This window comes from Xiphias gladius, chromosome 19, assembly GCF_016859285.1.
Source record: "Xiphias gladius isolate SHS-SW01 ecotype Sanya breed wild chromosome 19, ASM1685928v1, whole genome shotgun sequence".
NCBI classification, from domain to species: domain Eukaryota; kingdom Metazoa; phylum Chordata; class Actinopteri; order Istiophoriformes; family Xiphiidae; genus Xiphias; species Xiphias gladius.
In genome coordinates this window covers 27,675,360-27,698,205 of record NC_053418.1, presented here as the reverse complement: position 1 = coordinate 27,698,205, position 22,846 = coordinate 27,675,360, and the positions used below count along the sequence as shown (strand labels likewise).

The window sequence follows — 22,846 nt, the reverse complement described above, 5'->3', positions numbered from 1 at the left end:
GTGATAATTAACTCAGTTCATTGCTATGAGTGACCCCTTTCACATAACACTTGACCTCATTCATATAAAAATATTCATCGGTGCAACTTTAAATAAAAAAGAAGCAAGCTATACATAGGAACATCTTATTCCACAATTGATGACCAAGTCTTAGTTTTTCCTTGGTTTACACATATTTTATCTAATGGTGACAATGACTCTGCCTTTTCCAGCCAATGTTTGCATAAGGGAGGTTTCCAGTGGAGAGGAGTCAGTCACCAATGGTGAAGCATAGACTATAGCATTTGCTTGAGTAGTGACTTTGTCCCTTGAAGTTTGATTAAGGACCCAGCACTTAGGTGTTGGAAGTATTCTCCAACAAAGAGCAGCTGAAAAGAATCATATGAAAGAATGGCAGAACATTTCTCCTCGTGTTTGTGCAAGACTGGTATCATCCATGTCCAGGAGGATCAAATCTGTCATTAAAAATAAAGGCATACAAAATATTAAAAATATAAGAGTGTACTGACTTTTGTTCCAGTCGGTTCTTTAATACCTTTAGACCTTTCACTACAGTTTAATTAGTCAAAAATGACTATTGAATATTTGAAAGATATACTGTGCAGGATTTGTCGGTTGCTGTTTGTAAACACTCCATTCAGTGTCGGCCCTTCGTCCCCAGCTCAATGAGCGAGAATGAGAGAAAGAGAGCAGTGGTGGTTGAGTGAGCTACAGAGTGAATGAAGAGAGGGAGCAGCATTAGTAGTGAATCAGAGAAATAGAACATTATTTTCTGATTGTTTTACAGCGGTTACGTTCTAAAGCACAAATAAACATGCCAAAACCTCCGCACAACCCTGCGGGAAGGTGCCACACTACTGGATTTTGTGTGAATGCGGCCGAAATGCAAGCTTCTTCCTGTCCACTGTTGCCTCTCTGCTCTACATGTGTGTGTGTGTGTAGCTCAGCAACCGCCCTCAGTCAAAAAGACACACAGACCTGAAGCTCTTTATACACCCATGACACAGACAGAGAGCAGAGGAGACAGTAATGCAACCTGCTCGCCACGTTTTTGTAGAGTCCGTCCCTCACACCCTGCGTGTTGTTATTGGTTGGCCAAAGGTTGCAGCCTAGAAACCTCCCGAACAAGCAAAATAAGAAGAAAATAAGAAAATACAGGCAGAAGGCAGGGACACTGCAGATAAATACAGCACCACACACTTCTAGAGGGTCATAAGTGATGATTAAGAGGAATTACTTTTGTATCAGTCTATACATTATTTTTTTTAGGAAAAATCTTGCATTGTATACTTTTAAATTAATTGGCTTCATTCTTCATGGGCATTGACTAAAAACAAATAAAATTGTATTCAATGGACAGGGTTTGTAATTACTTCACATTTAGTGTTATATTAAATTGACCAGGGGGTGTACTCACTTTTGTTGGTTGCTGTATGTTAACTAGCAAGGAACATGGTTAATGTTTAATCACAACTGCCCTTCCCAGTTTGATTCTATGTTTTAGAAAACTAATAAATGGCATAAACACTTAATTATGTTAGGAAAGCAGTACATGCTCATTTATTGAAATAACATTGAAAATAAAGACCTGTATACTCTCTTTTGTCAGGTGCAAGTATCCAAGTACTCAGAGCTACTAGGGCTTCGTGATGATCAAAACAAGCCCAGTCAGAGGTTCAAGAAAATGCCAATCGCAAAACAAATAGTCCAAAGTGCACAAAAATGGTTTATATGCAAATTTTTTTCCAATTTTTTTTTTTTAGCCTTAATTATGGTTTCAGTTGACTGAAGACAGCTTTCAGCTATTTCAGATGTTTTTTTTAAGCAGTTTTTTTTATGTAGTAATACAACTAAAAAAACAAGCTCAGATAAATCCTGGTCACAATCATAACATTCAGTATTTCTGAATGTTATGATTTTACTACTTTTGTATGTTATAATTTATAGAGAACTGTAGTTGTGTGACTTTATGAACAGTAGGCTTCCCAGGCTCTTAATCTTTTCTTTCTTAGAAGAGATGCAACTGTATCTTGTCTTATTTCAGAGGAGCTCTGTGTGCAAGGATGAAATGTAGAAACTGTGTGTTAGTATTTGTGTGTGCTTACCCTTTAGGTGGTAGCTTGTTTGCTGGTTATAAATCAATTTTAACACAGATGTACCAGGGAATATTGAATGCTTCAGAGGGGACCAGACTTGTGGTATGGTATATTGTGGCTTCTTTCCTCCTAATGTGCAATACGATTTAACTCAGAATCAATACTCTCTATGATTATTTTTCCTTTATTCATAGAAATCATTATAAAGAAAATTCTAGAACACCTTCCCCACAGCAAAAAGCACTATTAATTGCAGCCCATTTTGGTAGAACACAACTGTTGGCAAAAAGTCGTTCAATACCCTTAGCTGCCAGTCAGTGTTGGGCAGTGAAGCAATACTTACAAACGCATTACACTAATGTGATTGCTTTTTTCGATTACAAGTAGCGTAAGGGATTACATTTTGAAATTCAGTAATTACAGTTATATTCTCAGTAAAGCTCTGTTACTTTGACATGTGGGGGTTGGCTTGTTTGCTGTTTTACTGGGAATTTGATGGGGGGTTGATGTCAGTTTTGTCTCTGTGTTCAGTTGGCAGAATTCTGAGACATGGTTGAGGTGCAGGGTAGGCGGTGTCCTCTACCAAAAGAGGAGAAATGTGACTACAAGTAATGCCAAAGTTTGTCTTATTTAAATGTGTGTTCTTGGCTGGCTGATGTGGCAGGTCTTAGCTACAGGTATGCGTACATGCTTTTTAGAAATGGAGAGTGTGTAACTTCTGAGTTCAGGCCTGAGTATGAGTAATGATTATTTGACTATAGTTTTCAAGTAACTTTCCTAACACTGGTACCAGTAACTTTTAGCTGTGGCAGACAGGCAGCATCAGCAGTGATTGGTGCAGGAAAAAGAGGCTCAGACAGCCTTTGAATTATTTAGAACTTCCTCTTTCCTCCAGGGAAATGCTACACAGACAGAAAGAGAGAGTGTTAGATAAAATCTACAGATGAGATGGAGAGAAAAGGAAACTGGGGACGAGAGGAAAAGGGGACAGGGCCTCACTCAACAACAGCTTGTGTTGAGTTGAAATATGGCATTGGTTCACCTGCCCAACACAAAAAACAACATAGAGCAGACTGGAGGAAAATGGGGTGGAATTAGAAATAGATGTGTGCATTCGAGTGTGTATATACACACACACACACACATATATGTATGTGTATGTGTATATGCATATGTATATATAATGTATGTATGTGTATATGCATATGTATATATAATGTAAATTTATATGTGTATGTATGTATATATATATATATGTGTATGTGTGTATATAATGTATATGTATATGTGTATGTGTGTATATAATGTATATGTATATGTGTATGTGTGTATATAATGTATATGTATATGTGTATTTGTATATATAATGTATATGTATGTATGAGTGTATGTGTATATTTACATGTGTCTATGTACATATGTGTATATATGTGTATATGTACATATTTGTATATGTGTGTATATGTACATATGTGTATATGTGTGTATATGTATATGTGTATGTACCTGTGTATATGTGTATATGTACCTGTGTATATGTGTATATGTACCTGTGTATATGTGTATATGTACCTGTGTGTATGTGTGTATATGTACGTGTGTGTATGTGTGTATATGTATATGTACATAGTCGTATGTATATGTATATATATGTGTGTGTGTGTGTATATATGTACTGAATATTGTTTTTTAAATTGTTTTAATTGTTTTTAGTATTATGTGTAAGGTTACATGAGGCTGTAGTAAACCACACAACACTTCTTATTAAAAGAGCAAAAATTATATAAAAATGCACTAAATTTAAATGTATTCCAAAGCAGTTTATGTAAACTGTAGGTTAAGTAGGCTTCACATACAGAAAGGTGTAGGAGTGCAAATTGCTGTGGCAACTCCTTTAATGTTTTGAAAAAACTTAAAAAAAAGAAATTTCACAGCAATACATTATCAACTACTAGTAAGTAAATTTCTATACATGAGTTCAAAAGTAGAAAAAGAGAAAGAGAATAATACTGATATTGGATCAGATTGGTCAAAGCTCTAGTAGTAGAGTTGTAGTTGTAATAGTAGGAGAGCTCTAATAGTTATGGTTAAGGTTAGAGTAAGTCCTCAGGGTATGAATGTAAGTCAATGTAATGTCCTCTGAAGTCATAGAGACACGATCCTGTGTGTTTGTGTGTGTGAGCGTGTATGTATGTGCATTGGTATGTGTGTGTCTACTGAGAGAAGACAGACGGCAACATTCGTACCTGTTTTTGTAGATCTGTAGATAAACTTATAAGACAAATGAAACTGGGCAGCAACAGTTTTAATTTGGGCATTCACAATAGATGAGCCCTGTTTATTGGGCCAAGTGCCCCTTTAAAAGACAAGTGTGATTAGAGGGAGAGTGCTCAGGGAGCTGCAGTGTGTGGCAGCCAGCCTGAAGATGACACATCTATTTAGAAGGAGGGAGTTCCTCACACAAATAAGAGAGGAGGGGAAGAAGTGAAAGGCTTTTAGTCTGGGTTCAGACTTTACTGCAGCATGGATTACATAAGGTTGTCGTGGATGTTGTGGAGCAATGCTGTGTAATGACTGAACTGAACAGGTTTATGAATTTTTGGCTGGACTGCAACAGCAGGGCCAGCCCTATAAAGTGAATGTCTGTTGCTGACTGACTGAGTGAAGTTACACCATTGGTCAGCCGTCTGAGTTTTGGATTTTCGCTCTTAGCCGTTGCTCTTTTAAAATGAATTGGCGCAAACAGTTTCTATTATTTCATCAGGGGAATGTTGCCAACTTAGCGCCTTTGTTGCTAGATTTACTGACTTTTCACACCCTTTAGTCACTTTTTCTCAAAAAAGTACCTAGTGTCAAACCTAGCGACTTTTTGGACAAACCTTTGCTTCTTTCCGTTGAAGACAGTTGCCAGTATTGCCCTGCAAGCACGACGTTGGGCTTTCCCTCCGCAGGCACACCTCTCTGTGTCTGTCAATTCACCAAATAGCAGCTGACATAGATGTGAATGAGCTTCTAATTTTCTCTCTGAGTGATCATTTTACAAGTAAACATAGCTGAAATTACAGCACAGCTGTTGTCTTTCACTTATGTGTCTGGTAATTTTGTCAGACAACATTGTGGTTATAAAATCAGGATTTTAGCAGTGCAGAGCAGCAGCTTGGAAATGTCTTGGAAGTGACTGCTGGTTAACATGTGGTCTTAATGAGCCGTGTTTCAGTCACTGTTTCATACTTGTTCCGTTGTCTGACAACAGAAACAGAAAAACATGTAAATGAGAACAGCTTTATTGGGAATTCAGCTGTATTAAATTACTGTACATATGAGCACAGTGAGTAGGAGAAAAGCAAACAGATAAAGGGCTGCAACCTGCTGAAATTAGATGAATTGCATTTTCATTGCAATGATGTCATAAATATGGTAATTAGCGTATCTGATTATCTAGGGACATTTAGTGACTTTTCCAGCAGACTGTAGCTCCTTTCAAATGAAAGTAGTTGTTTACAGTGGTTCCACATCAGTTTTGAACTACATCCTCAATTTTCCACATTGACAGTACATAGTCCAGTAATATACTAGGTTTTGACCTAGTCTTGTTTTTCTTGTTCTCAGGTCTCTCCTGAGAGAGTACCTGATTATATAAAGGATTTAAAAAAAAAAAAAAAAAAAAAAAAAACTAAAGTGTGACTACAGTGATTGTGTATTTGGCTCCGAGCGGGTGACACACATTCAGTACTCTGCCTGAACACCTCCTTCGTAGACACATATAGACCACTGGAGCTGCTGCTGCTGCTCTGCTAACGTGCAGCTCAGGCTATGCTACCTGTGTAGACTTGTAAAACTCTGGACATTTTAGTCTTGTCTTAGTCAAAGAAAACCATGAACATTTAAGTCTAGTTTTAGTCCCCAAAAACACCTGGAATTTTAGTCATCAAAAAATTAATTGACAAAAATGTTGTGACCATTTTAGTCCAGTTTTAGACAAGATTAAGAATGACGAATAAAGTCAAACTACAGAAACTGTCTGAACTGCTGAAAGAACTAGTACTGAAAATTAGCCACAAAAAAGGTTGTATGATTAAGAATGCAGCTTTGCAGAGACGAAGTCTGGTCTGATGTTATTAATTTAAGCAATACACTCAGACATGAACTATTTTATTTATTTTGAACCAACAAAATTCAACGAATGAGATGCCCAGATGAATGGAACATACTGTCTTTACAACAGAAACTGACTGTAGAGACAGACGATGACAACAACAAAAAGAAAATTAAATCGACACCTCTCTAATTTTGTCAGAGAGGTATTGATTTAATTCTGTACATTTTTAGGCCTTAGTAATAGTGTAGACTGTGTTATATTTATTATGTGTTTATCAATGTTTGTTCACTACTATTTACATAAATTTGGAAAGAAAATATGACTTTTTTGCACACAACACAATCTAGGTACTAGACAGCCTGCGACTGTGTAGCGTAATTTTATTCAAGCCCAAAACCAGTTTTCCACATAAAGCACTGTGCGTGTTAACCATTACTACTACATTAGGCAGGAATGAAGCCATTCAAAATCAACAAGAACTGAATGGTTATCCAATTTAACTGGACAGGCTACTGATTTTTAAGTTTGGCTAAACCCTCGAAATTAAGCGGGGTGGAGCAAAGAGAGGTGAAAGGGACAAGTGCATGCCGGTGTTCTAAAATCAACATGCAGTTAGTTATTGTAGTTTGGCGTGCTGCGTTGGCTGACTTGCTAACAATTCCGCAGTTGAAATTGCACCAGTGGCTGTGACACACTCATGGAGGCAAGCCGATAGCACCCGATTACTGCAATTTGTATTAAAATTATACTTCTTCTCTGAATTATAACCCAGTCAAATTTGAACACACAGACATGACACCTATTTTTACATTCAATGTCACTTCAACTTCTCAAGGATATTATTATCTTTGATGTCAATAGACCCTCTCAGAAATGACAGAAAAATAGATGGTCCTTACAAGAGAGAATCGACACATTTTCAAGTTTTCTTCAGTATCAGATTTTTCTTCATTGGGATCCAGCCTGTCAGGCTTCAGAACAGCTGATCCACTGATCATGAGGGTGGATGTTCTTCTGTTTTCTCCAAAGCATTCAAAGGAGACAGGGTCTCTTGAAAACACATTTTTTTATAATGCTTGTGGATCAAACTTCAAATCCTGTTAGTTATGTCAGTTTCTCGCTATGTTCTTTCTACTGTTCTTTAATGTCTATTAAAGAAAACTCTTTGTTTTTCTCTAGAGACTGTCCTGTTGCTTACTGTCATCTTAAAGTGATCATGATATAGACACCTAAGTCATCCATGTGTACTGGTTGATTTACACTTAAGCATACGCTTTTTCAAAAGTGGCAAAATTGTCATTTTAAAAAAAAATAAAAGGTCATTTTAAATCATTTCCATTTAGTACACTTAGGATTGGTACTTTTATGATTAGCACTGCAACTAATTATTATTTTCATTATCAATTAATCTATTGATTATTTTTTCACTTAACATAATCGCCAGAAAACGGTTAAAACTGCCAATCTGCTTGATCCAACCAGTGATTCAAAAATATTAAATTTATAAGCTTAAATTATTGATATGATATGAATGAGAGTTTAACTGGAGAATGCAACTTCTGATCAACTAGAGAGAAGAGGTATCACTCTGTTGGATTTGTTGGAACTAAAGAATTACCCGCAGTTATACAGTGGTGTTACAGAAAGGAGTTTCTTCGCACACCAATGATCTTTGGCTGAGCATAGACACCGGCTATAGAGATTACTTTAACCAGAGACAAACCATTTTTATTTAGGCTTTTCATCAAATTAAAGCTGCTACCTGAATGTTTTGTACACCACTCTAAACTAGTGATAATATGCGTCTTAGCTTAGCAAATCCATGCATTTTGCCAACTTCTGTCTCTGAACTCAGAGGCACTCACCTAATTTCACTCTATTTTACTCACATATGCAGCAAAATGCTTGGACTGTAGAGCCACGCTGCAACAAGAGCAGGCTGAAGTGGACAAAGCACAGTAGAATACAGTGCAGAGGATCGAATGTTGATCCTCTTTATTTCAGCTGATGCCTATCCAATAAAATATTCCCAGAGCAGCCCTTATATGTTCGGTACATCTCTAATTTGAAAAGCTGAAACCAGTGAATTTTATTTTATTTATTTATTTTTTAACCATTTTTGCATTAAAAAATTACTAAAGATTATTTGGATATCAAAATTGTGGCCGATTAATTTTCTCTTAATCAACTAATCATTTAATCATCAGAGCTCTAAGATATCTGGAAAATGAAATTCATATAATACTAAAGTAATGGTTGGAACTTCTACAACCTTCTCTCCTGGTTCTTTTTCTTGGAAAGTATCTGGCTGCTCAACAAGCAGCTTGAAGGTCCTGGTTATTGTGCTTTTTTTTGCATATTATGGTAGGGCTCTGACCATCAGGTGTCTGGATTAGATTTAATTTTAGCCATTAAATTTGGCCAGACTTTTTATTAAATCATATTATAAGGAAAAGGCTGGAAATATTTTCCTCTTGTCAAAAAATGCCATGTGCAGACCCATATCAACAATGAAAGAGCTTGAAGCTGATATCTTATTCAGCTCTGCAATAGAGCTCATTGTTAAAAACATATCAATGAGCCAAATAGTTGACATGTTCCTTCATCCTTCAGCTATGTTCCTTTACCATGAATACACACACTGTAGTTTATTTTGACTTAATAGAAAATAAACAGATGTCAATATCATCTGAGATTCCTAGAAAGACTAACAAAAATATAATGCACGGGTACCATGCAACTTAGCAACTAACGCTTTCCCATATAATTAGCAAAAAATTCTGCAGTCCTTTCTTGAAAAAAGCCTTAAAATTTACAGCTAAATACCCACTATTTTTTAGGAAATTATTAGGAAAGTTTCCAGGAAATTAGCTGGAAATACGGAACTAGAAATAAGGCGTTATTGAGTATAAAAGCATTTGCAAATAATCTGCTCTCTAAATCACATGTCCTGTGTTCTCATTTGAGAAAAACTCCGAAACCAAAAAATGAGAAGTTTATATTTTATATTTTTTTGTTTAATGATGTATTAATTCATCAGAATACTGTTAGTTCTCAATCTATGTAAATAGAGAACTTGCTTACACAGCCAATCAATTGGACTGTTTTTAAACCATATTAGCATAAAGCAGTAATGCAAGTATTTTATCATAGGCAGACGGTCACACTGACTAACAGCCAGGCACCAGCCTGCTAAGAGCCACAGACTCTGATCAAGAACTCACATTAGCTTTCCTGCTAAAGTCTCCTTCTTACCTGCACTGCTAGCATTAGTATGTATGCTAGATAGCTCAGCGGCTGCACAGCTGCAGCACATTAAACAGCATGTAAATGTACCTGCAAATGTCTATCCATCAGATGCTGGTTTTGTGTTTGGTGTAAAGGAGCATTTCTGATATTACCCTAATCTCCTGTTTTCCTTTCTTTTAATAACAAAAACATTTACAAATTTTACAATTAGTAACACACATTTCTCAATACTTTTTCGCTTTTTCATAACTTCAGTCAGCACAACAGAAGTCAATGTGGACTAAACTGTGAATCACTTTTCATAGCTTTGGCACAAAGTGCAATCAATCACCACATCTTTCAAAATTCATGCACTGTTTTATCACGCAACTTCAACCACCATGAAACGTGTGTATTTTCAGACCATTCTGCCTGTTTATATACTGCTGTAAAAAACAGTTTAACATCACATAAGAGTAACATAACACAAAATTTCTGTAAATTAGACAATAATTTGCTGCATTCTGCTACATCTACATCTAAAAAGAAATAAAAGTGCATAAACTAATTGGGTTATACATCACTAAGTGTCTCTTTTCGTTCTTTGATGTCATCTATGAAAGACTTGTGCCAGCTGAGTCAAGAGGGCAGGTGAGGTAGAATTCAGAACAGTTCACAATTGCATGGGATGATGTGGCATTTTACCACTCTCTCCAGTCACTTTTCCTTCCACCTCACTTTTCATTCCTCAACCTTCTTTCTGTCCTGGACACAATGCATGCCTGGACATACAAGATAGACATACAACATCGTCAGGATGGATCCGGTTGCATATGTAAAATAAATGAATAAAAGATAAATCAAACACGATAGTGGTACATTTATTGTAATGTTACCTGTTTCTAGTGTTTTAGGTCAGTTTGCTCGGAGTGATAATGTTTTCTTATTGGGAAACAAATGTATGAATGTCAGTGTTCTGGTATAAGATTTGATCCCGAAATGTATAAGCGTTTTGGTTGCATTAGTGCTTTTTGGATGTTAGACAGCATTGAGAGAAGGCATACAGCTAAAAATAATCAACCAGTAAGTGCCTCTTCATCTGACATGTTAGCATGCAGCACCTGAGCCTGTTACCTAGACACTATCGCAGAAACTGAAGACCCAAAAGCACAAAAGAGCCAATGATGGCAGGTAAAGAGTCCTCACTGGAATGTTTAAAACAAGGCAAACAAACCAGGCAGGCAATGGTACAAAGAGGTGGCAGGTGAAATCGTACTCAAGCAGACAGGCAAACAGTCAGGAACAGGAATCAGGCAGATATGCAAAGAAGGATCTAGAGTGCTTGGCAATGAGCACCAAGCCAATCTGACAACTGGTGAGTAGAACCAGGGAGGTATATATACAGAGGGATGATTAGGGGAATGTGTGTGTGTGTGTGTGTGTGTGTGTGTGTGTGTGTGTGTGTGTGTGTGTGTGTGTGTGTGTGTGTGTGTGTGTGTGTGTGTGTGTGTGGATTGTGTATGTGTGGATTGTGTATGTGTGAGCTCATGTCATCCTGTGGAGATGACTTTGTCCTTGCACAGTGGAAATCTGAGACAGCATGGTGACACAGAAGAAATGCAGATGCTCCTGTTGTAGTAAAACTCCATACACCTTCACTCTAATATGTGTTTGTGCATGTCTGTATGCATGTGCATCAGTCTGACACACTGAGACTGTTATTTAAGTCTGAGAGCTTGAAAGTTATTGAGCTTTACAGAGCTTCTGTAAAGTTATTTATAGAAATCTTATCAAACCCTCACTCTTTTTATTAGCAAATAGAGAAGGAAAACCTAAAGGCAGCAGGGTAGCGTTGTTCTTATTTTTAGCTGACTGCTTAGATTAGCTGTAGCAAAATGATTGTTAATTCCAAAACAAAGTAAAGTTTGGCAGTTCTCTGGTTAATGTGCTGGTTGTCTATAGCTTGTATATATTTACCCAAAGATTGTTTGTGAGTGAAAAGACACATCACTGTAACAATGTACAATCACAAGTGGATTGTGTGTTTTTGTAGTTAAAAAAGGACCAACCATTATTTAGCTGATCACATCCATTCAAGAATCTCCCAGTTAAAACTATTCATATAATATCAGCATTTTAATCTGATCAGTTTCATAACTGTGAATGAGGAGCTTCAGTATTTGGTGTACGTAACATAGTGAAGTACAGTAGGCTACAGCTGTTCACTGAATGTGTCAGATACATTTAATGAACATATCCTGCTGCTCATCTCACTTTCAGGTTGTAGCGACAGGTCGAGGACATTAATTAGGCTGCCACTAAAAACAAACAAAAAAGCATTTTGGATTAACGATTGCTATAAGTGCTAACCTTGGTGACAAATTCATTGCATTTCCTGTAGCTGCTTTACAATAAAAGCTATTGTTTTGTGAGTTGAGCACTTTTTATGTGAAGTAGTAAGATGTTCCCTTAATGCAGTTCTGATAGGCCTGTAGGAGAGTGACCAGTAAACGTGCACCTTACTATGAATAGTATCAAAAATAGGGTTTGAGTTCATGAAAATTGTTAGGATTATTACTTTAATTTGCTGTTGATACAAACTCAACACTGCCTCCATGTTTACCTGTTGTCTTAATAAATTTAGTATAATGTACATTTCTACTGCACTAATTCCGTAAGTACAGTAACATCATGTCATACTCACCACTCTGCTGCTGTAGTACTAGTAGTTGTTTTCACTTTGCTGTTTCATCATTCGACTCACTAACATCACTTTGTATGAGTTGGCTGTAGTTCAACAAGACCAATGGAGTGGTGACTCTTGTCGGGGGAAATGATTTGCTGGTTGCGTCACAGACATTTCAGGAGCATCTCCAGGTTAAACTTTAAGGAATGTCACATCAAGATTTTAAGCTTATTAAATTAATGGATCTGAATCAAAACCTTCAGTATTTAGGAGCAATAGTAGTAACCAGTGAAAAATAAGATGTAAAAGTAGTTTTATACAGTTATAAATTGTTATAGTTGTTGTTTTAGTAGGTCAGGCACGTTTAATCAACATTTTGTATATTCTGTTGCTTTTATTATTTTCAGGTTTTAACTGCAGGGTATCAACATTAAAAATAAGTTATTTTGCCTTCTCAGCCAACAAAAGGTGATTATAGATTTTTTTAGTACTAGTTATTTAATATAGTTTCTTGCAGTTGTTGAAAGCTAATTCTAGTTAGATCTGATAAGTAACCACCATGTTGACAAATGAGGTGGTGGCTTTGAGGCATGAACTGTACATCATTTTGTCAGAGGTTGATTTTTGTTTCATAAGTCCATAGAACTCTGTTCCAGAACTGTTTTTTGTGTGTGTGTTTTTGTGAACTGCTTCATACTTTTTTGAGGTTTATCAGGGGTTTGTCCCTTATGGTGAATCCTCTGCGGTTAAGGTCCTTGTTGACAAGGAAACACGTCCACCTACATACTGGAGAGTGTTTTTGACTTGCTTTGCAGCCATAAAGGGGTTTTTCTTACCCATGCCAATGATTTTCTGCTCATCCACAAGACTTGTGTTCCTCTGCCTATCAGCTCATTTGACATTTCCCAGTTTTCCTGCACACAGCTGCTTTTTTAGAATGTACCCCACTGTTGATTTTGGCAAACCAACTAATTTTGATGTCTCTCTGATTGATTTTTGCTTTTACTTCGAGCCTCATTATTATCCTCTTCACTTGTATGGTCTCCTCTTCACTCCTCATATTGACAGACAACTCCACCTCAATCTAAATGGCAACTCTCAACTATCAATCGACTCTGACTCACATGTGAATTTTTTTTGTGCGTGAACTAATGTTGAAACGACACACAGCTGCCTGTAGCCAAGCGTCCAATTACATTTGAACCCTTGCAATTTGGGCACCATGTGTTAAAAGGGTTGTATCTTCCACACAGTTCTTTTAATATCAATGTAAACCTACCCAAATTAAAGCTGAGACTTGGCACTTTAATGTAGTATCCATTATTTTATTTCAAATTGAATATGCTGAAGCTCAGAGCCTGAAGAACAAAAAGATGTGTGACTGTCCTTATGATCTGGACTTTATTTGACAATTTTTGATATGCAGACACCCAAACATGCCTGCAGGAATTTGCTCCCATTCAGTCACAAGAGCATTAGTGAGACCCAGCACTGATGTTGGGTGATAAGGCCAGGCTCACAGTTTATTGCTCCAGTTCATACTTTTGGCCATAATCATCAATCATTTCAAAGAAATTACTATTTTTTTAGCCTAAGCAGTGGATTTGATCATTTATAATTAAAATATTTTAGACAGTACTAAATGATCAAACTTAGTTGGATATAAGTTGCAGTATAGTAATCAGGTAAATTATGAGGAAAATGCTGGAGCTGATGGTTCACACAAAGTAGCCTGGCAGTAATCTCTAATCCCAACAAACCCAGAAAGGCCTCTGATAAGAGAAACACAGAAACACCTACCTTACCTTTTCTTACACACTCACATAATTCCAGCTATTTGTGCAGCTATTCACAGGCTGATGTTTCCTATTCCGCACTGACTAATGGGTCAATGTTCTCATACTGAACATTCTGGCCCATTCTGACTCTCTGTGATCACCTATACCATGTTTCCATACAACCAAATTCACAATTGAGCTGTGCTTGTTTGTGTTTTTTCTGTTTCTGTAGTCAGACGAATATGAAATAGGTTGCGGTACCTGTTTACCAGGCAAACAATAACTCATTCACTGCTTCGGTGAGACGTCAGTCAAATCTCTATTTTATAAATACGAATTTGTCTGAAACATCAACATAAATTCAGTTTAAAGTTACTGTTGCTAACAGCAGATTTAATACTATGGCAAAAACAATGGACTCTAATATATATATAAGAGGTAATTACAGAATATTAAAAAAAAGAATGGTAATCATTAAAAAAGGCCAACCATAAATAGTATCAAAAGTGGGGTATGTATTTCATGAAACTCTAAAGGATCTTAACTTTCTTTCGCTGTTGATGCAAGTCAACACTTTCACCATGTTGACCTCTTGTCTTAATAAATTTATTATAATGCAAACACTAATGCCATCAATACCATCAGCAGCGGCAGATCATATCATATAAAACCCTGTATTTTATGGTCATGCTGATTATGCTGACATTTAAAATGAGTGATCTGTCAGAACTTTAGAAGAGACAGAAGGTTGTCTTCTTTACTTGATTGCCACACAGTCATGCTTACTGTACATCATTGTGTCATCAGTTGTTCCACATGAAAATGCTCGGCTGGTGTCATAGTTTGTCATCTTTCCTTATTTTCCCCTCCATTCTCCTGGTAAAAAGGTCATTTGTTAATTTTCCAGTTCTCAAGAAGTAATCTATGATAAAGAGCCATGAAAGGCCAAGTGTGCAGTCAGACTGAATTTGGCAGTGGCCTGCAGGGGGTGAGAGGAGGAAGGGGAGTGTCAGCCAACTGTGTGTTTTGTGTGTGTGTGTGTGTGTGTGTGTGTGTGTGTGTGTGTGTGTGTGTGTGTGTGTGTGTGTGTGTGTGTGTGTGTGTGTGTGTGTGTGTGTGTGTGTGTGTGTGGTCCAACCTCCCACCCACTCTGACTCTGAAACATTGAGTTCATTGTGATCCCAAATGTTTTGAATGGCGTCACTGATGTGCAGCACAGTTTGTGATGATGAATAATAATGACTCTACAATTGTGTGTGTGTGTGTGTGTGTGTGTGTGTGTGTGTGTGTGTGTGTGTGTGTGGGGTTGTGTGTGTGTGTGGTTGTGTGCCGTTGTGTGTGCGTGTGCGTGTGTGTTGGTGCCAGGGTGTGCCATGTTTGCATGTTAGCATAATTGTGCATATGTGGGTGCATGCATATGTGATTGTTAATGGACAGTCTGTGTTCGTATGAGACTGAATGTGTTTATTGAAATGTGGATATGTGTGGTACAAAGTTCCTATCAGCACAGTAGTCCTTCTTTAATTTGAAACTGGTTTGATGTGTTTGTATACAGAAAAAGTAATTTTTGTGTGTGTGTGTTGAGTTTACAAGTTGTTTAGCCTTGCTGTATATATGTCATTCTGTCTTGTACCAAATAATGCAATAAGCAAGTATGATGCAGAGGCTAAGAACTGCCCAATGTGAAGTGGAAGGCTGTTTGCTCAATGAAATTTAATTGTGTGACAGTAATCTTATTTTATTGATTATACAACAACCGTAGTTCAAGCTCTTTAGCTAAGCATCACCCACTGTCTTTATATGAAGTGTAATACTGATACATGAATTTAGAACTGTAAACAAACAATTTCGTCAGAGATGATTCGGATATTATTGCAGATATCCACTGTTAACCTAGCCTTAGCCTTAGCCTATGACTTAAATAACTTCAAAAGTCAAAAAGGATTGAGCAACTATTGTGTCCCAGCCAGGATCATGACTTTTTTGTGTCTGTTGGAACCACTTCCATTGTTGTCTCTGCTACTTGCAGCATGTTTGTCTATTTGGTTGTGTTGTGTGTATTTGCAGTGCATGGGTTGTCAGAGTGATGGAGATGCTTGTGACTATTTTCATGGGTTTTCTTAAGTTGCATTGCGTTGAGCTTTCTGGCCACCGTAGGCTACAGTACAACTAAAAACTATAGTGTTTCTACCTTCACAGCTGATAAAAGGCGATCACAGAACTCAATTGAATCTTAGTTATGGCTTTAGTTATTTAGAGCTTTAGTTGAAATGTTAAAAGCTGAAACCGATTAGATTCAATGAGGGATACAGTGAAATGCTTTTGAACCTCAACTCTAGGCATGTATCACTACAGTGTGGATAATGTGCAGTAGCTGTACAGAGCTGTATAGTCTTTTGTTAAGATGTCAGTGGTCAGTGTTATTGTTCACAAATGCCCAATTGACATTTTTGCTAAATTTTAAGTGGAGCATAAGACTCTGCAACAAGCCAACAGTTTATCTACACCACTTTATTGGACATAAAAGGGTAAGTGTCTGCCCAAAATCTCACTAATAATCCTCATTCACAGGAACACTGTGTGCACACAACAAGAGTAACATCAGCATGTCATAGATGAAGTAGGAAGTGGGTCAGTAAACTGTTTTGGATGTTTACAACAGAAAATAATTCTATTGTTGAACTTCATTTTTTTTCTCCAAATAAGAAAATTACTAACCGAGTAGTTTGTGGTTCAACCCGTCTGATCATTGGACTGCTCATATTTCTTGACACTCATTGTTTTGATGTTAAAACTGAATTAAGTGATTTTGGCTTGCAGCTGAACAAGCTGAAAACAATACATCTGACATATTAGTTGTTTAAGTGAACACGTTAGCAAAAAGTTGTACACATCCAGCAGACACAGAGAAACATTAGCTTTCATTTAGAGTTGTGTTTGTGTTCACCTGATGAATGTGTCCAATATTCCTTCTCCTTTTAGCTCTGTTTAGTCTCCACCAACTGCTGAGACAGTATCTCGCTCTTTAGCTGCTAAATGCTCCACTATGTTCACCAGCTAGTCTCTAATTGTGTCTGCTGTTAGGTGCTGGGCAGGTAGTGGACAGTAGGTTTATCAGGGAATTTTCTTCTTCTGCTTCTTTTTATTGCAACACAGCATAATAACATAAGTGAACAAAACAGAACATAAGGTGAGGTTGATAGAATGTCCATACAGAGACTGCAGCAAACAACATTAGACCTAAGTATTGTATAGGTTAAAGCTGGAGTGACAAAAGATGCTGTATTCGTGTGGGCTGAACAAGGATGAGGGTAGAATATCCTGTGTGGTTACAATTATATGGGAGGAAGTGAGGCTCAAAATCGAATCACACAATATGTGGTTTGTCCATGACCTCTAGAACAACAGTTATAAGTAACACATTACTGTTGGAAAATTAATCAGTTTTAAGATGTAAACAGTAAAATACATTCATACACAGTCAGCAGCACTGACTGTCGATAGGCAACAGGAAGATAGCAGTGGTCTCCTGTATTAAAATCCAATGTTCTGTTGTTTGTGAACTCTGTCACATCGCTAAAAATAAGTCTGACAGGTAAAGAAACGAAAGTAGACTATAATCAAACCAACTGTTTATCCAGATTATCTTATGCGCAGGTCAAAGTGGCAGTGAGTGCATATGAGACCACTGCAAAGGAAAACTGTGCAGAATCTATCTATCTCTAAGTGCGGTAGATCAAAGTTGAAGCAGGAAGTTGGTCTTTAAACTGTGATGTAAGTTTACAACGGACAGTTAGGGTAATAATTTTACTGTTTGCTTTCATGTCCTCATCTAAATAAGTTTGACTAAACTAGTGGTTTGTTTACATCCTGTCTGATCATCTTACGGCTCATGTTTTGCCCCTTTCGACTGCTTTTTAGAGTACAATCAGTATAATTAAATTATTGCTGAAATGAGGGCTAGAACTACAAAAATAATGCAACATGTAATATTTGGTTGTAAAGTACATCTCAAGGACTAAGTCATCTTTTTGATTTTTTTTGGTCACTTGGGGGCAGCAGATCAAGCTCTAAACACAATATTTCCATATGATCACGTCATGAAGTTGTTATTGCACACATGTTATTGCACGTGTGTGTGTGTGTGTGTGTGTGTGTGTGTGTGTGTGTGTGTGTGTGTGTGTGTGTGTGTGTGTGTGTGTGTGTGTGTGTGTGTGTGTGTGTGTGTGTGTGTGTGTGTGTGTGTGTGTGTGTATGGGTCCCATATGACAACATAGCTATCTTAAATTTATAACACAGAACCATGCGAACCATGATGTCTTTTTGTGTCTGCCTTGGATGTCCACACACACATGACGGTTGTCGCTGACAGAGAACTGCAAGATTTTGAGACTTAACAGAGGAGAAGAAACGCAGGAAGTTGACCTAAGGCCAAAGGGTTGTTTTGTTTTTTTGAACGTGCTTTAACACTCCACAAGGGAGTACACTATCACTTGAGCTGCAGTTTTCATTTCTACAGAACTGCATGATGATCAGAATGAAGTATCCAACTGTGTATGCCAAAATGTGGCATACACATTTCTCAGTGTCAGGGTTGTCCGGAATGGGGTCAGATGGGCCAGTCATTACTTTTCTACGGGGTCACTTGAAGGAGGTCACTCCTAGAGGATGGAAACAATACTGTAAAAAATTTAGACCAAGTGCCACAAAGTCATATTAAAGTGATACAAGACAGAGCTCTATGCTACATTAAAAAGGCACGGTTATAACATCAATGCATCTCTTTTTTTAAATATTTATTTAATATTTAAATATTTAACATTAAGCATATAGAATGCATCGGGGCAAACTGACTTAACTAGGAAAATACTGAAGAATTTTGAAACATAATATGTACTTGGGTCCTAACAAAAGACTGGGATGCATTGTGGTTAATGAATGCATCCCATTTCAAACAGCATAGAGTGTATTAATTCAATTAAGGTATCTGTAAATAGGGTTGGTTTTTATAAAATTTTATCCCATCTGAATCCAGTATCAAATTAGTCATGCAATTAACATTAGTTAGCAACAACTAATATGACCTGCCATTTTCATTTTATCCATTGAAAGTGACAAAAATGAAAAGCTGCCAGAATGTTGTTTACATTGAGCCTTGCTAGTAAGAGTGTCCGAAGTAGGAATGGCTGTGATTAGGATTTTATGAATTCTACCAATCTTGTCAAAACTTTTTATCTGTCTGTTACTTTATTGATACTCTTATCGGTTCATTTTTATTACTAAATTCTTCTTTTTTAATTATTATTTTAAAAAAAGAATAAATTCAGGAGAGGATTAAAATTTATTTATATTTTGAATATAATAAAATGTTATTTCTAAAGCTACAACAGCAATATCTACAGCAGCAAAGTTGCTATATAAACTCAGTAACATCTCCCTGGCAATAAATATAAAATCAAAATAAAATAAATAACGTTCCTGACATTAAACACTGGGTGACATTTAAAAAGAATGAGGAAAATATAAATCATATAAGTCATCATATAAGATCATATAAGAACCTTGTACTTAATGATAAAACCTATATATATATATATATATATATATATATATATGTTTGATACCTAAAATTGCCTTATAATTATTCTCAAAAATAATTATTACATTCAACCATTCAGCATGAATGTCAGCACTGGATGTAAACTGTTTACCACAGAGTCGTCCAACAAGAGTATGCAAATGTGTGCAGCTAATGGTAAATAATTTATGTACAGACAGATTTAACCACCCTGTTGGTTTTTTTTAACCACAAAAAATACTTTCACACTCGTTATCTTTAGGTATGAAAATAATGTTTCCTCTCCTCTCCTCTCCAGCAGCCTAAATGTGATTTATGAATTACCAGTTTTGACAGTCTCCTTGCATGTGTCCAGTTGAGAGGCTAGCTAATTCAATTCTTAGCTACTGACTGAATTTTTCCAACACTGGGAATAATGAAAGACAGAAAGCAAGAAAAGGATACACGCTGAGGACAGAAGAGGAACACTGTTTAGGTGGTTTAATTAACTTGCTACTTGGTGGTATTGATCAGATGTGAAATTTTAGCTCATCATGGCCTGGTGAAGAGGTGTGTGTATTAGGACAGACGGTGTAGGTAAACATGCTCAAATCAGTGTGAGTTTATGTGAGCTTCTTTACTTTATATGACCACTGTGCACAAAGAATAAGCATCGACACATATTTGCAAATGCAAGATACACTCCACATCCTGTTTTAAAATTACTGCCACTATGGAAAGCTTTTGGCAGTGGCAGCCATGAGCAGATACTGCATGTTTAGCAGACTGTACATCCTTCATACATCCTCTCTGATGTAGAGGATCACTATGTCACAGTACGCAAACTCAGTCTATTCCACAGTGTGATCCATTAGAGGGGAGATAGGTACTGACAAGGAGAGTTTATGGTAGAGAACCATAATTAAAATAACCTTGGAGCAGGATCATTGAGCTGAAACTGGACTTGATTTTGGCAAGGTTTCATTGCAAATGCAGCACAATTAATGTTGACAGTTTTCCGTCTTCTTCCCATCCAGTGGGTGCTGGCCTTTGAGATCTTCATCCCACTGGTCCTCTTTTTCATCCTCCTGGGTCTGAGGCAGAAGAAGCCAGCGATTCCTGTCAAGGAAGGTAGGCAGACATAGTAGAACGTGGATGGAGACAGCAGTGGGATGGGTCCTATTGATAAATTCTACTGTAGTCTTTAATCATAATTCTGGTTTATTACATCTTATGTACATTGTTGTGATCCTCATTCCTATTCTATCCATTAATAGAATTTTACTTAATTGAAAATTGACCTGTTGCTATGCCTGTAAAGTTTTCTTTTCTCATGTCGCACATATACTGATAACGGTGGCAAATTTGACATTATTACTTTTTTTCCCTTCTTTTTCTTTATTACATTTTTGTAATTTCGCTTTGATACAGTTTTGCAACACAAACACTGAAAACACAACTCGTTAATAAAGCTGTTCATCCACCAGTCAGTGGGTCAAGGTATTTAAATTAAAAATGTCCAGTTATAGTCAAACAATTCAGTTACAAACCTATGAATATAAGAAATATCCCCTTCTGATAATTTATGATTAATGTCATGAATACTTATTAAGTTCAAATTTTAATTTCACATGTTTATTACATGACTTTAAATAACAGTCACATTCAACAATTGCCATGTGAGTGTGATTGAAATTGAAGTTTAAGCCGGATGTTATTCTATATTTTCTCCTTGACAACAAATGTGAAGACCCAAACCAACAATGAATTATCCTACTACCAAGTAGTGTGTGTGTGAGAGTGAGTGAGAGTGAGAGAGAGTGAGAGTGAGAGTGAGAGTGAGAGTGAGAGTGAGAGTGAGAGTGAGAGTGAGTGAGTGAGAGTGAGTGAGTGAGTGAGAGAGAGAGAGAGAGAGAGAGAAAGAGAGAAAGAAAGAAAGAAAGAAAGAAAGAGCCTGATATATCTTATTCCTCTGTGCCGTAGAGCTCCATTGTTGTCCAGAAACTATTAAAAACACATCAGTGAGCCACACTGTTGCAGTGTGCACGTGTTCCGGACACATATTGTTAATTTTGACTTATTTTCACGTACACTCTCCTGCTATTGCTGCTGCAAATTATCCCCAATTACAACAAAAACTACAGTGACCAGCAGTAAGAAATAGTTGAATCTTATAAACAATATTTATGATGCATTTTTACACATTAACTTCTTCAGGACGAACCAGTGGGTTTAGGACTGAGAGACACAGGGGAATGTGTAGTCAGGATTTGTGTCCCTTTTTAAGTGCTATACAGCCAAATTGTTTGTCCTCAGTTACTAAAGGATCACACCTAGGTTTTGGTAAAATGGAAGAAAAGTGGCACTACTGAAAAGACTAACTAAAGACACATTACAAACACTGGTACACTCAGTTCAGTACCACAACACAAGACAAAAATTAGCAATGCAGGAGTCTCCCATTTTTAATGACATTTAGTGGTGGTTAAGTGTTATTAATTAGGTCGTGATATTTTCTGTTTACTGAAATAAACCAGTCAAAGGACTTTCAAAAATCATACATGGATTTTTCATAACTCATTCAACTTCTGATCCTTTTGTTGAGCTAGAGCTTTTGTCAAGCTATTTCACGGATATTTATACTGATATTAACTGATATTTTCCCACATAAAGCCTTCTTCTTGTGGGATAAATGCATTATAGCAGTTCCAAAAATGTCCTCCCTTCAACTAATATTCCGAGTTCAACAGCAGAAAATGCTTTCTTTTGTGCTCCATTAATTTTCCAGATATGCGCAACATGCATGAAAACAAACATCTTATTTAGCAGCACTTTATGGAAATCAGATGAATGATCTGGGCTCATTTACATCTACCGTCTTAGCGAATACCCTGCTAAGTTAAAAAAATTGCAATGATGCAAAATGTGTGACTGATGGTAATTTGTGACAGGCTTAGTAAATATTTCCCACGGACATGGTAGGGAAGTCAGACAGTGTGGATAGACAAATTTGGTTGGTTTTGGTGTTTTCATGGGAAGTTGTTGACTTTAAGAAAAATATAGAATAAACATGTTTAATCTTTTTTGGATTTATCAAACTTCCTTTGGTCCTTAAGTGTGTATCTGGTTTATACACTAGAGAAGATGATGACATTTTGTTCAGGATTGTTAATAATGATGGCAAAAGCTTGGAAAATAAAGCACAGGTTGAAAAAAACAGGATTATCCTGTAAAAAGAAGGATGGGCCCTATTTTAATCGTGCAAGTGCATTGACAAGCAAAAGTCTTTGGTGCGCGGACAGTGTGAGCATGTCCAAGCTTATCTGCTATTCAGGTTCATATATGTGCAGCAGCACAAAGTGCAAAAGGCCTGGGTGAAGTGGAATAAGAAAGATAAAAATC

The 22,846-nt window shown here is 36.9% G+C and overlaps 1 protein-coding gene across 4 annotated transcripts in view; it reads left to right on the top strand.

The window, feature by feature from the left end:
• abca2 (ATP-binding cassette, sub-family A (ABC1), member 2) overlaps positions 1-22,846 on the top strand; it is a 136,917-nt gene that overhangs the window by 18,056 nt on the left and 96,015 nt on the right. For 2 of the 4 annotated variants that reach the window (XR_005709489.1, XM_040154641.1), the window contains exons 2-3: positions 20,482-20,575; positions 21,232-21,234. The exons of 1 other annotated variant lie outside the window; for it this stretch is intronic. Coding sequence is in view for 2 of the 3 variants with exons in the window: in XM_040154641.1 (XP_040010575.1) it covers positions 20,482-20,575; positions 21,232-21,234 (97 nt within the window). In the remaining variant the exon portion in view is untranslated. The remainder of the gene's footprint in view (positions 1-20,481; positions 20,576-21,231; positions 21,235-22,846) is intronic. One more of the 4 variants, XM_040154642.1, reaches the window with a different exon arrangement.